General features: G+C 46.4%; 3 protein-coding genes across 3 annotated transcripts in view; 1 reads left to right on the top strand and 2 right to left on the bottom strand.

The window, feature by feature from the left end:
• The window catches only part of STYXL2 (serine/threonine/tyrosine interacting like 2), a 74,081-nt gene extending 64,770 nt beyond the window's left edge, over window positions 1-9,311 (bottom strand). Inside the window, exon 1 of the mRNA XM_064370620.1 lies at window positions 9,221-9,311. The gene's annotated coding sequence lies outside the window, so the exon portion shown is untranslated. The remainder of the gene's footprint in view (window positions 1-9,220) is intronic.
• GPA33 (glycoprotein A33) overlaps window positions 1-14,436 on the top strand; it is a 40,468-nt gene that overhangs the window by 18,847 nt on the left and 7,185 nt on the right. The window contains exons 3-4 of the mRNA XM_012444573.3: window positions 3,530-3,746; window positions 8,648-8,803. Coding sequence (XP_012299996.2) covers window positions 3,530-3,746; window positions 8,648-8,803 — 373 coding nt within the window. The remainder of the gene's footprint in view (window positions 1-3,529; window positions 3,747-8,647; window positions 8,804-14,436) is intronic.
• MAEL (maelstrom spermatogenic transposon silencer) overlaps window positions 9,239-14,436 on the bottom strand; it is an 86,725-nt gene continuing 81,527 nt past the window's right edge. The window contains exon 11 of the mRNA XM_012444571.2: window positions 9,239-9,335. Within this exon, the coding sequence (XP_012299994.1) occupies window positions 9,324-9,335 (12 nt within the window). The 3' untranslated portion in view covers window positions 9,239-9,323. The remainder of the gene's footprint in view (window positions 9,336-14,436) is intronic.

Here is a 14,436-nt window from a genome sequence, read left to right as displayed (position 1 = left end):
TGGACATTTAGTTTGTTCCTTCTATTTTGCTGCTACAAATAATGCTGGATAAATATAAATACCCTCATATGTATGTCTCTAGGCATCTGTATATATGAGATAAATTATTAAAAGTAAAACCCTGGGTCAAAGGGTATGTGAATTAACATTGATAAATAAGATCAAATTCTTTCATTAAATGCCTACCAATCTTTATTTTCACCACCAACAGTGAGTGCACCTATTTCTCCAGCACAGAGCATTCTCAAACTGTTTGCTATTTGCCAGTCTGATAAGTGAAAATCATCTCATTCGTCATCAAATTCACATTTCTTTAATTATAAGAAGTGGAGTATCTATTCATAAGTTTAAAAGTGAGGTCTCCTTTTAAAATGCAAACGTGCCTGGCAGAGGTAAGCATTAGGTCCCCAACCACTCAGCGTGGAAAGGACTTAGCTTTTACCCTGACAGGAAAGACGGGATGGCCTGAACACGCAAGACCTTGAGGGCAGGACTGATGGAGCAGGAAAGCAAGTCCTGTTCAGACACACCAAGGGACCCTGATGGACCCTGATGACCCTGTCCCGACTGCTCCCAGAGTCCCGGGGTAAAATCCCAGAGAGGAGAGCTGCCGCCTTTAGCTTGTAGGAGTGAAAGGGCACCTTCTCTTGCCGTCACACATGTATTTAGCAGGCCAGGCATGAGGTCAATGCCTGACAATTTTCTGGGTGTTGAGGTAGATACTAAAGTTATTTTATTGACTGCTGGATTCCTTACTTCCACAAGGATTTCGGGCAATTCCCTCAAGACCCTGCAAGAGTACAGAGAAAGGGACTAAATCCAATCCCTCAAAGAGATTATTGTGACAGGTCCTAGCAGGTCTTGTCCTTGGGGGAGATTCAGGGAGAGAGCCTTAGGATATCTTTGATGGGAGGAAGGTTAATGGGTGGCGAGTCCTGGGCAGAGCCACTCAGGGTCAGAAACAGAGCCGAGCTGGGGAAGATCAGTATCCATGGACTGATCCGCAGCCTGAGACACCTTTGTATCTCCCGTCTGTTTCCCCCTTGCTTCTCAGCTAAGCTTCCTGAAAGAGCTGTCTGCCTCCACCAGGTCTGTTGCCTGTGGTTGGGCAGATTGCTCCCCGCACAAGGTATGTGCTTCGTTAGCCACGTCATGTATCCCAGCACAGGCTGTAGAGCCCTTTATTCTAATTTGCACAAAGCGCACTGCAGGCACAGATGTCAGACTTGACAGCGGGTCCCCACATTCTCTCTGCCCATCGTGGTCTTGATTCTTTACCTAACGCTCTGCAAAAGTCACCACCAACCTGTTTTTTTTTTTTTCTTTCTCCATTCAGTACACTTCATTCAGTCATCTTATTTCATCTCTGATTCGCAGTTCACAGTGGCAGCCACTTTCCAACCTTGGAGTCTTGTCGGCTTGACTTTCTGGCAGTCTTGCCTTGGCTTTTCCTCTTATTTCTCTGACCTCTCCTTGACACTTCGAATGAAGTAACTTGGAGACTTGCCATTTCTCTACTTATTTATCCCGGTGGCTTCATCGAGCCCCCGTCTCAGTGAACATCGACATGACGTTGGCTCCCAAACGTTCATCCCAGTCGCACTAAACTGACCCGTCTGGCTCTTACCGACTCCTCCACCTAGATGAATCTGCCACCGACACTCCAGACACCCCACCCGTAAAGAGAACACATCGTTTATTCATAAAACATTCCCTTCCTTTGTGTTACCTCTTTTGGAAATGACGTCACCTAATATCCAAGCCAAAAACCTCTGACTCTGGAGGTCTGCCATTCCCTAACTCCGTCCACCAGATCTACTCCCGTCTCATCGGTGCTCCCCCTTCATACTCCTCAATTTCTTAACTGGTCCCTTTTCTCCTTCCAATTCACTTTCCATCCTGTGTTGAGAGCTGGCTTCCTAAATACATGGCTCTCTAGTGCTTCAGGGTAAATGCAAACTGTTTAGTCCCATATACCTGGCATTGTAGAATCTCTGGACTTCAGACTCCGGAGCCAGAATGCCGGGTTTGAACCTCAGCCCTGTCATTTACTTAAACATGTGGACTTGGGGGAGGCATTTAACTTCTTGGTGCCTTGGCTTCTTCATTTGTAAAGTGAGTATAATGTTATACCTACTTCAGGGGTGTCATGAAGATTCAGTGAGATAATACATACCAAGTGCATAGACTAGTACCCAGCACGTAGCGTACGTTCAATAAATAGCAGCTCTGATCTTCATTGCTACCTGCCTGAGCTCACCCTCTCACCAGCCCCTCACTCACCCACCTACCTCCATTCGTACTGAACCACCGGGGTCGACATGTTGCTTCCCACGCCTAGGTCTTTCCCTGTGGCTCTCGCTTTGCCCGAAATGCCTAACACCTTTATCCCGCTCCAACACTTACTCTCTCAATACCCCCAGCCCTTTGCCTGGCTAATTCTCAGTTGTTTTTAGGATTCAAGGCAACTGTCACCTCTTCTAGGAAGTCTCCCCTGACTTCCCAGTCTGGAAGTGATATTTCTTCAGGAGTCCTATAGATAATCATATGATGTTGTAACATTTGGTTGTCTATCACTTCCGTTACTCTTTGGGGGCAGAATTCATGAATTACCATCTCTGAATGTCAGACACCTAGTAGATGCTCAGTTAGAATAATGGCTAGCACTTCTAGAAACTTAGCATGTCAGGCAATGCCCTAACTGCTTTGTGTATATTACTACCTTAATTCTCACTACAGTGCTATGAGGCAGGTGTTATCATCATCATCTCCATTTTGTCGAAGAGTTAACAGAGTCACAGGTCAGCATTTTGCTCAAGGTCATACAACTAGTGCACGGCAGAATGGGGATTTGAATTGAAGCAGTCCGGCTTGAAAGTCTGTGATTTTAGCCATTACCACATACAATTTGATAAATGATGAGTTTATCAATCATCAGTAAATTCCAAAGGCAAGAGTCAAGTAAATAAAGTGAATTTGGCAGCCGAAGCTGGCTGCCTGACATGATGGCTGGTACATGGAAGGTGCTTAGTAAATACTGGTAGACTGAGTGAGTGAGAACAGGCTATGGATAAACGGAATGGATGAGAGATACTGCAGATTGCAAGAGGTGAACGTGTTGGCATCCCAGATGGACCCATTTACCCACATACGTTCTATAGTATGAACTGCCTAATTTCTTTCAATATTTTCATTTAAAAATAATTTTAAAATAAATTTTAAAATATATACATATAAAAGAATACATGCTACTCATTTGTGGATTTCTTTTATTATATAATATATTTTTTATCATATAATATATACTATATATTATTATATATGATACATATTATACATACTTTAATATATATAATATATACACGAAATCCACAAATGGGTAGCATGTATTCGAGCTGCCTGTTCTGAGAGGTTGGTGTCTGTGCTTCTGGGCCCTGGGAAGTAGGGGATGAGGGTAGTCACGGCAGGCTGGAAGCACCAGGCAAGGGCCTTGGGGTGAAGCCCTAGTGCCATTTTTCTTCCCTCCCAGGAAAGAGTGGTCACCTGGCTGTTTTCAAGCAAAACCTACATCTACGGTGAGCTTTATAAGGATCGTGTGAACATGTCGGGCAACACTGAGCAGTCCGACGCCTCCATCACCATTGGGCAGCTGGCCATGAGTGACAACGGCACCTACGAGTGCTCCGTTTCGCTGATGTCAGACCTGGACGGCACCTCCAAGTCACGCCTCCGCCTCTTGGTCCTCGGTGAGTGTCTCCGTTTGTTTCAGGAGTGTAGGAAGAGGGGGGACTGGTGGCAGCACAGGGAGGAGAAGAGGCGAAGGCGGACGGCCCGTTCCTCCCTTTGGAACTGAACACCAGTGGGCAGTTCCCGAGGGCTGAGCAGGCTGATTTGGAGTGGTCCCTTGCTCTGTCGATGTTCTTTCCCCCACACCAACTCCTCTTTTTCAGACCATACTTATTACAAAGATAAAGGAAAATCTTTGCAAAGACTCATGGTGCCTTAATTGGGTGCTCAGAGGGCCACATCACAACTCTCTTATCTTTCCCTGCCGTAACTTAGGCTACCCAGCAGAAATCCTTCACACCACCGTCTGCTCACCCCCACCCCTCAACAGACACTCCATCAATCAGGTTCTACTCCCTTTGAAATGTGTCCCAAGATAACACTCTTTTCCTAGGAATAACTTATTATTGGAATTTATAGTTTAGGAAGGATCTGAAAGATCATCTACTTTAATATCCTCATTTTGTAGATGAGGCCCAGAGAAAGGGAGCAACTGACTCACACAGTCAAATAGTTATTGGAAAATAACTGTTATTTAATGAACACAGTCTATGTCCAATATTAGAAATGGCGCCACTGCTGGGAGGTAGCCATGCTTTAAACCAAAACAAGGATTTTTTTTCCTTCTTCCTTTTACATACTTGATTGCATTTTATTTTTAATTAATATGTTTAATTTAAATAATACTTAAAATATTTTAATTGCATAAGGTGGTTGCCTGACTTTTTGAAAGCATTGGTGAGTCAAACTGTACAAACTAGCATTGCATAAAGAATGACTAAGATCTCAGTAGCCAATGGCAACACAGGTAGGTATTTCATATTTTCCTCATGTCGTTTCAAAACACACAGACTCTTGCATACTTTTCTCTTTTCCTTTAAAAAAAAAATGGGACTGGCAGGGAGCGGTGGCTCACACCTTTAATCCCAGCACTTTGCAAGGGGGGCAGATCATGAGCTCAGGAGATCGAGACCATCCTGGCTAACATGGTGAAACCCTGTCTCTACTAAAAATACCAAAAATTAGCCGGGCATGGTGGCACGTGCCTATAGTCTAAGCTACTTGGGAGACCGAGGTAGGAGAATCACTTGAACCTGGGAGGCATTGCAGTGAGCCAGGATCGGGTCACTGCACTCCAGCCTGGGCGACAGAGCCAGACTCTGTCTAAAAAAAAAAAAAAAAGGATCATATTGTAAAGATCACTCTGCATTTTTTCTTTCTTAACCATGTTTCATGCTCATTTCTCCAGATCGGCACATGTAGATCTACTGATTAACGCATACCTTCCATCACACGGAGGTACCATGATTTATTCAAGTATTCCTTCCTGATGAATATTCAGGCTGTTAACATTTTTTTTTGTATGAACAATACTACAATAAACATCCCCCTTACACACACGTACATATGTATGTTAGGGGTCCCTTAAATAGCTCTCGTTTTCTTTGGGCAATGGAAGTATTAATGAAGACTCCCCCGAAATCCTCCATATAGTATTATATAAATGCTGATCCCCCTGCCTCCCAACCAGGGCCAGAAGGATACAAATTTAATCTGAGATTATGGAACTCCGTGAAACCAATGTTTTACTTTTTAGAAAAAGAAGGGTCAGGTGCAGTGGCTCAAGCCTGTAATCCCAGCACTTTAGGGGGCCGAGGCAGAGACCAGCCTGAGCAACATAGCTAGACCTCCTCTCTACAAAAAAATTAAAAAATTGAGGTGGAGGATCGCTTGAGTTGGGGAGGTTGAGGCTGCAATTAGCTGTGATGCGGACATTGCCGTCCCACCTGGGTGACAGGGTGAGACCCGTCTCAAACAAGCAAGCAAGCAAACAAACAAACAAAAAACACAGAAAAGAGAGAGAGAGCTCATTTTTAAATGCATCCTAAGAAGTAAGTTTAAATCATATACGTATAAACAGAAATAAAAACATATAAACACACACACATTTTCTCTCCTAATGGCTTTGCAGCTAGGCTATTTTAAGGCAGCCGGCCTACTCCGGCTGGATGACCTCAGTAAACCGCAGGAAGCTCCCGGCCAGGAAGCCCCTCAGCCCGCGCCTCGGGGCAGCACGCGTGGTCTCGATCTCGGCCGGGAAAGCTGGCGCCCTGGGTCCCGAGACCAGGTGCCTCGGATCGGGATGGGCAGTCTCCCCGGCCTCTGGCGCCCCCTGACGTCCGTAGAGGGAGTCGCAGGCTTCGGAGAGGCCTCGGCTCCCGACTGGTTCACTCTCCCCTCCTTCCCCATCACTGCTCCCCCAGCAAATATTCAGGTAACATCTGCCCTATGCTGGGAAGGTAAGACTGAGTCTGGGACTCCGAGTCCCCCGGAGGTCTCACGGCCCCCACATGTGTGGAAGGACGATTTGATCTTTTAAAGATCTGTTTGATCGGAGGTCCTAGCTGTTTTTGATGGTGAGAGGCTGAGGAGACCTCGGTGAGGGACTGACAGAGTGACAGCAGGGGACTCCTGGGTGTGAGGCCAGAGGGTTCGGGGGCTGAGAACTGACACATCCCACCCTAAGGCTGATCTCTTTGGAGGTGGGTGGTCACTTTTTTGCCATTATCTGTACTTCGGCCTCTGGAGAGAATAAGGATTTGCTTTTGGCAGTTTTCCCTTAGCAAATGTTGGTTTCGGCAAAGCTGCAGCAGTTTTCGGATGCATTCAGATGCCTCTGAGTGCTCTGTAGCTGCCAGGAGGCCTCAGTTACTGTCCTACCCTGTTTGTCTTTTACCCCAAAGAAACCTGGTTGTAGAGAGGCTCTACCGTCAGTCATGCACACTTTGTATGACTTTAGGGACACATGGGACTCCTCAGGTGGGATTGGTGTTTTGCCCGCTCTCCAACTGTGGAATAAAGCCTTTGCCTCCTATTCAAGGCATTCCTGGGAAAAGGCTGAATGTTTTTGATGTGTGGAGAGGGATACTCCCTGTTGGAAATAGATGCCCAGTGCTGCAAAGAAAAATTAGCACTGAGACAAAGGATCTTTCAGCAACGCAATTTTTACTTCCTGGGCTGCAGGAAGGGACCCTCACTAGCCATCGTGCCATGAGATCTGGTCCAGGATAGACGAGGCCTGGTCTTGAACTTTGGGCCTCTTATGTTTAGGAACAGCCCAAGGGAAAGTGACAATCAGAGAGGGCATCTAATTTCCCTCATGTCACCCCACACCTGGCTAGTCCTCACTATGGCAGCCAGAGATGTTGTGCACACACAATAACCTGTCTGTTTCCAAGAGGAAATACTTGGCTGCCGGGGTAGAGGGAAGTGGTGTGTGGAAGGGTTTCTCTGGGCAACTGCCGGGTGGGGCTGAGAACAGAAGGCATTTCTGATGCTCAGCACCTGGATTATAGAATGGGCAGCACTGTTTATTGGGCGAGCAAGCTATCCAAAGGGATGTGAAAAGAAAGAAAGATGCAGAAGGGACAGGCTTGCCACCCGGGGATTCCAGGAGCAACCCTCTCCATGCGTGTCCGCTTCTCACCTCCAAGGACACGACCTGAAGTCTCCAGCATGCTTCATGTTGCTTCTTGCCTCTGAGCCTTTGCACATGCTGTTTGCTCTGCCTGGAGCACCATCACCTCTTTCTCTGACCACCACTCCCACCCCCACCACTGGTCTTCTTTACTGTCATCCTTCCTTCGGGTCGCAGCTGATGCTGTGACTGGGGCCATGTCTGGGTCTTATCTGCCCCAGCAGCCTTGCCTCCTGCCTGGTCATTGTTCATCTATTTGTCTTTTGCCCCCACTAGATTCCTTTACCCAATCACTGTGTCCTCCCAGTGCCCACCACTGTCAGACACACGGCAGGCCCCCAGTGAGATTTGTAGAATGCACCCCACTTCACAATGGTGTCTTGGCAATGCTGAGTGAAGGGCATAGGCTTAAGCCTCCCAGGATTTCAGGGAATCAGGTAGGGGTGGCGAGATGAGGGTGGCCTGCCGTCCTGCCGTTCGGTGTCACCTCCAGTCTGTGGGCTTCCCTCTCCTGAGCTGTGTGCCCTCTGCCTTCTCGGATCCCCTCCGTCCTCATCACCCTGCACATAACTCTCCTGCTGCCTGTGGTTCCTCCCATCGTCCGGCGCTTGTGGAAACTGCACATTATCGGCAAAGTGCAGGAAGAGGATAGTTCTGAACCCAGAGAGAACTTTCCTAGTAAGTTAGCATCGAAAGCTTCAGAGAGCACTTAGTCCAGGGGTAGGCAAACTGGGACCAAATCCAGCCCGCAGCCTGTTTTTATATTTCTAATGTATCATTTAAAGAGAAAAAGTAGCAGCAACAGAGACAGTATGTGGTCTGCAAAGCCTAAAATATCGTCACCCGGCCCTTTACGGAACAGGTTTGTTGTCTACTAATTTTGCAGAATGGAACACTGAGGTCCAGGGGAAATTGAAGGTTTTCCCAAAATGGCACAGATGAGTCAGTGGCAGAGGAGCTCATGTGGACTGGTGGAGAGCACACTGGATCTGGAGTTAGAAGATCTGGGCTCTAGTCCCAGCTCTGCCAGGACCCACGAACAAGTGTCCTCTCTGGGCCTCAACATCCTCATCTTTCTAATGGCTGTGTTGTGCTATCCTTAAAATCCCATGACTGTAAACTAGAACACACATGAAACCATGCCTTGTGAAGCTACTGCAGACCCACGATGCTCCCCAGAGTATGTACCACTCCTCTGTGATGCTGACAGACCGCTGAGGGCATATTGGGGTGAACTGGTTTCACAGCGTTCCATCTCACCACTCAGCTACAGAGTTTTCTGCTGTGAACAAAAAAGGCAGTATGTGGTGGGGAGGGGTGGCGGGTGGCTGTCACCAAGCCCCACCTGCCTCATGCCTTCTTTTTGGTCTCTCATCTACATAGTGCCACCCTCCAAACCAGAATGCGGCATCGAGGGAGAGACCGTAATTGGGAACAACATCCAGCTGAGCTGCCTGTCGCAGGAGGGCTCGCCAGCCCCTCAGTACAGCTGGAAGAGGTACGACGTCCTGAACCAGGAGCAGCCCCTGGCCCAGCCAGGTAAGGGGGCAGCAGGGAAGGCGGGCTCCTCACGTCAAGGGGCAGCGGATTGGCTAGGGGTTGCCAATCGGACCCCCCTGAAGGCCGCTTCCCTACCCCACCCCTATCCCCACCTCTCTAAGCACTGGTTTCTTATAATAATGCCCACCTCGTAGGTTCTGGCAAGAAACACAAATGACTCATGTAAAGCCGTAGCGGCAGCCGCGGGAACTGTTAACTTGTTTTCTTTGTCCTCAGTTCTCTCGGATGAGCGCGCCCTGATAAGCACTGTGTGCGAAAGCATAGGTAGGGTTTTAATTGACTGTGTCCCGAAATGTACGTTTGAGACCCCAAGTCTAACTCAGCGGCTCCACCCAAAGGTGGGGAATTGAACTTTCCCATATTCAGGCCGGTCCATCTAGGCCTTCACGGACTCACGTGCTGTACGGGTCCCACGTTCTCAGGGGAAGCAATGGTGGGGTCAGCTGTAGTTGCCAGGAGACCAGTTTTGTAGTGGGCAACTTGGTATTTGACCTTTCCGTCAGGAAACTAACTGGAAAAAAAAAAAGAGTTATATTGAAAATCCTACTGTCCTTACCCCGGAGCCAACGGGTGCAGAAATACCCTGGTGGAGCCTCAGGGCCCCTGGTGCCCACCCCTGCTCCTGAGGATCAAGAAAGACAAGGCTTGCCCGGCTCAGTGGCTCAAGCCTGTAATCCCAGCACTTTGGGAGGCTGAGGCAGGAGGATCACTTGAGGTCAGGAGTTCAAGACCAGCCTGGGCAACATTGTGAGACCCTGTTGCCACTCACAAAAAAAATTAAAAATTATCTGGGGATGGCAGGATTCACCCTTTAGTCCCAGCTACTCAGAAGGCTGAGGTGGGAGGATCACTTCAGCCCTGGAGGTGGAGGCTACAGTGAACCATGATCATGCCACTGTACTCCAGCCTTGGTAACAGAGCGAGACTGTGTCTCAAAATAAAATAAAATAAAATAATTTCTTTTAAAAGAAAGGCAAAGCCTTTTCACTTCTGGGAGATCTTTCAGTTCAGTGTAGGTGCAAAAAGAGGCCAGAGGTGGAAAGTGAAGCCAGCGGGACACACAGCTCTTCCGAGATTAGGTGCCTGGTGGTGGGGGTGGGGGCCATGGGAAGAACATCTGTTGTCCTGGATAAGCCCAGCCGGACGGATGCACACGCCGGGGGTGTCCTCACCAGGATGAGCTTTATCACTCGTTTGGAGGCAAAGCGACTTCTTAAAAACAATTAGTAGAATCCACTCGACCTAACTTAAAATAATAGGTTGATGTAATGTAGATTTTCAACAAGCTTTCAGTTTTGTTTACGTATTTCTGGTTGGCAACTTTTTATCGAGTATGTTGGGAATTTTTGTTGAAACCACCTGGCAGCTCTCCTGGGGCTCTGTGGCCTCCTCTCTTTGGCCTGTGAACAGCCTAGTGACTCCAGCCATGGTCACGGTAGGTCTGCTATGGACACTGGTAGTGTGTGACCTTCTTTCCAGCAAAGTGTGTATAGGGGGACCCAAAGCTGACGATTACAGGTGGCAAAGGCTACAATAGCTTTATACCCAGTGGCAATGTGACAGAAGAGGCATAAGATCAAAGAAGTTTTCTCCAAGGAGGGGGTACCGGAGTCAACAGTGGTTAAGAGCGTGCCATGGGCTTGACTCCTGGCTTGGACTCTTGTTAGCTGTGTGACCTTGGCAAGTGACTTAGCTTCTTTGCGCCTTAGGTTCTACGTCTGTGAAATGGGCACAATGCTAGTGTTTCCTTCATAGGGTTGTGAAGATTAAATAAAAGTAGATGTAAAGCACTGAAACCAGGGCCTGGTAGGTAGTAAGCACCCACTGAATGCTAAGTCTTATTAGCTGTTATTTGAGTTGAGTCCTCAAGGACGAAGAGGCTTGGCTTGGAGAACAGGAAGGAATCGTGACTGTCTGGTGTGGTTAAGGGGCAGGTATAGGAATGGTGGGAGATACTCTTGTTAAGAAACACAGTGGGGAGAGAGATCCAAGATGGCTGATGATTAGCAGCTCGGGCACGTACCTCCCAGTGAAAGCGCAAAGAACGAGAGGACGCCACACTTTCAGACGAATATTAGTTGCTCACGGACCAGGAGATTCCCAGTGGAGGAGCTCCACGGGTCGCCAGGGCGACTCTTGTGGCCGGCGTGGCGGTTTTGCTGGTGCCTTAGCACGCCAGTTCTTGGTGCAGAGTCCGGAGATTCCGGGCAGAAAAGCACCATCAATCTTAACACCGCTGTTTTGGCCGGCTCAGTGGATTGCTCAGATTTCGGCGCAGGGAATCAACAAGTTGGACGTCAGAGACCCAGTTAGAAAGTCGGTAATTATAAAGACGACAGACGGACAAATATATAATGAAGGGAAGAAACCAGCGTAAAAAGGTAGAGAATACTCAAAATCAGAATGCCTCTCCCTCTACAGGGGATTGCAATTCCTCATCAGTAACGGAACAAGGCTTAATAGATTACACGTGTGTTCCAATAACTGAAGCAGGTTTCAAAACGTGGGTGATAAGAAACTTCTGTGAATTAAAAGAACTTGTTCTAACCCAATGCAAAGAAACTAAGAACCTTGAAAAAAGGTTTGACGAAATGTTAACGAGAATGGACAATTTAGAGAAGAATATAAGTGAATTGATGGAGCTGAAAAACACAACACGAGAACTTCGCGAAGCATGCACAAGTTTAAACAGTCGAATTGATCAAGCAGAAGGAAGGATATCAGAAGTCGAGGACCAGCTCAGTGAAATGAAACGAGAAGACAAGAATGCAGAAAAAAGGATGAAAAGGAATGAGCAAAGTCTCCAGGAAATATGGGACTATGTGAAAAGACCTAATTTACGTTTGATAGGTGTACCTGAATGTGATGAAGAGAATGAATCCAAGTTGGAAAATACTCTTCAGGATATCATTCAGGAAAATTTTCCCAACCTGGCAAGGCAGGGTAATATTCAACTCCAGGTAATACAGAGAACACCACAAAGATATTCTTCAAGAAGACCAACCCCAAGGCACATAATCGCCAGATTTATTAGGGTTGAAATGAAGGAGAAAATACTAAGGGCAGCCAGAGAGAAAGGTCAGGTTACCCATAAAGGGAAACCTGTCAGACTTACAGCAGATCTCTCAGCAGAAACCCTACAAGCCAGAAAAGAGTGGGGACCAATATTTAACATCCTTAAAGAAAAGAACTTTCAACCCAGAATTTCCTATCCAGCCAAACTAAGCTTTATGAGCGAAGGAAAAATTAAATCTTTTGCGAACAAACAAGTACTTAGAGACTTCACCACCACCAGGCCTGCTTTACAAGAGCTTCTGAAAGAAGCACTATACATATAAAGGAACAACCAATATTAGCCTTTCCAAAAATATATCAAAAAGCAAAGAACTTTAACACAATAAAAAATTTACATCAACTAATGGGCAAAACAGCCAGCTAGCATCAAACGCGGGTATTAAACTTACATATATTTTAATTGGATAAAAAGCCAAAACCCATCGGTATGCTGCATCCGGGCCCATCTTACATGCAACAATACACAAAGACTCAGAGAGAAGGAGGAAGATTTACCAATCAAACAGAGAGTAAAAATAAACTAATAAACAAAAAGCAGGAGATGCAATTCTCGCCTCTGATAAAGTAGACTTTAAAGCAACAAAGATCAAAAGAGGCGAGGAATGACATTACATAATGGCAAAAGGATCAATGCAACAAGAAGAGCTAACGATTCTATAGATCAACGAGATAGAAAATTAACAAGGATATTCAGAACTTGAACTCAGACCCGGAACAAGTAAACTTAATAAACATTTATAGAACTCTCCACTTCAAATACACAAAACATACATTACCACCTCACACCTATTCCAAAGGTGACTATATAATTGGAAGTAAATCACTCCTCAGTAATCGCATAGCATTTCATAGGTTTAAATTAAATATTGGCTGTTTGTTTGTTATCTTCTTCCCTTATTCCTTCCTGACTACATCATTAAGTATAATTATCAGTATAAAAGAGGTTTTCAATACCCATTACTAAATTGCATTCTAGCCTGGGCAAGAAAGCAATACTCCCAATCTCTCTCCCTCTTTCTTTTCCTTCTCCCTCCTCCCCATTCTCTCTCTCTCTTTCTCTTCCTTTTTCCTCCTTCCTATTCTCTCTCTCTTTCAAAAAAAAAAAAAAAAAAAAAAAGAAAACCATAGGAATCATTATACTTAAATATGAAATACAATGCTATTCTCATTAAAATAAAGAAGTCACTAAATTAAAATAATGAAGTCATTACTATTTATTATTATTAAAAAAAAAAAAAAAAAAAAAGAAACACAGTGAAGACAAATCATGAAGAGCCTGTGTGTCACACTAGGAGGTTGCTCTTTGCCCTGTAAGCCATGGGTAGCTTGCGAGGAGCCTCACGAATGGACACCCCAGCCGCATTCTCTCCTGCCTCCACCGGCAGACTCCTCTGGTTGTTAGAAGCCAAAACTTAGTTCTTTCATTATCCAAAAGCAAGAATCCTGAGGACATGGAAGGAGGTTAAAGGAGAATTCCTTCCTTAATATGTAAAAGCTTTATCCTGTCTCTAGTTAAGATTTGCTGAGTCTGAATGGGGATCAGGGGGTGACGAAAAAGAATAGGGTTAATGGTCATAACAACACACCCTTGCAGCTGGATGACATCGTGGGGTGAGGATGGAGTTCTCAAAGTCTTTTGTCTCCACCCTGCTTCTCAGAGCCTCAGAGAATCTGCCAATTCTGGCCAGGTGCAGTGGCTCATGCCTATAATCCCAGCACTTCGGGAGGCTGAGGTGGGTGGATCGCCTGAGTCCAGGAGTTTGAGACCAGCCTGGGCAACATGCTGAAACCCTGTCTCTACAAAAAATACAAAAATTAGCGTGGCATGGTGGTGTATGCCTGTAGTCCCAGCTACTCGGGAGGCTGAGGTGGGAAGATCGCTTGGGCCTAGAAGGCAGAGGTTGCAGTGAGCCGAGATGGTGCCACTACAGCCAGGGCACTAGAGCCAGATCTTGTCTTAAAAACAAACAGACAACAACAAAACAGAACAGAGAGACGGAGAAGTTGCTAACTCTTCCTCCTCTGTGGGTCAGACCAAATTATTTCTGGCTTTTAAAACATTTCAGTCCAACATGGATGATTTGGAGAGGAGGGTACCTCTGACCTCCTACATCTGAAGACAATTTCCAACATTAGAGATCGGTTCCTTTGACTAAGCCCTCAGTGGCAACAAGCCAGCAGTGAACAGAGCAGGGAATCCGGAATCAGGAAACTAGGATTTGAGTCCTGACTTCTCCACTTTGGAGCCTTGAGTCACTCACAGCCTCTCTGACCCTTAGTGGTGCCCTTTGAAAAAAACTGGGATTCCCCAAAAGCTGTGAAGAGGGTGAGACGAGATCCCATGTGTGATAGGCTCTGAACAGACTTTGTAAGTTGTGTCCTAGTAAGCTGAGTTTCATGCACTGAAGAAACAGGAATTTGGATATCACAGAATTGGGGTAGTTCTGGGGCCTGGAGCACCTGAGGGGAGGAGGTTGCGAAGGCTGGGGACCGGTCCAGGGAGGATCCTGAGGGCCCTGTGTGAGAGAGAGGTGGCA

This window comes from Aotus nancymaae, unplaced genomic scaffold, assembly GCF_030222135.1.
Source record: "Aotus nancymaae isolate 86718 unplaced genomic scaffold, 86718_ANA_hifiasm-v0.15.2.pri h1tg000108l, whole genome shotgun sequence".
Classification (NCBI taxonomy): domain Eukaryota; kingdom Metazoa; phylum Chordata; class Mammalia; order Primates; family Aotidae; genus Aotus; species Aotus nancymaae.
This window is presented reverse-complemented; position numbering and strand designations above follow the sequence as displayed.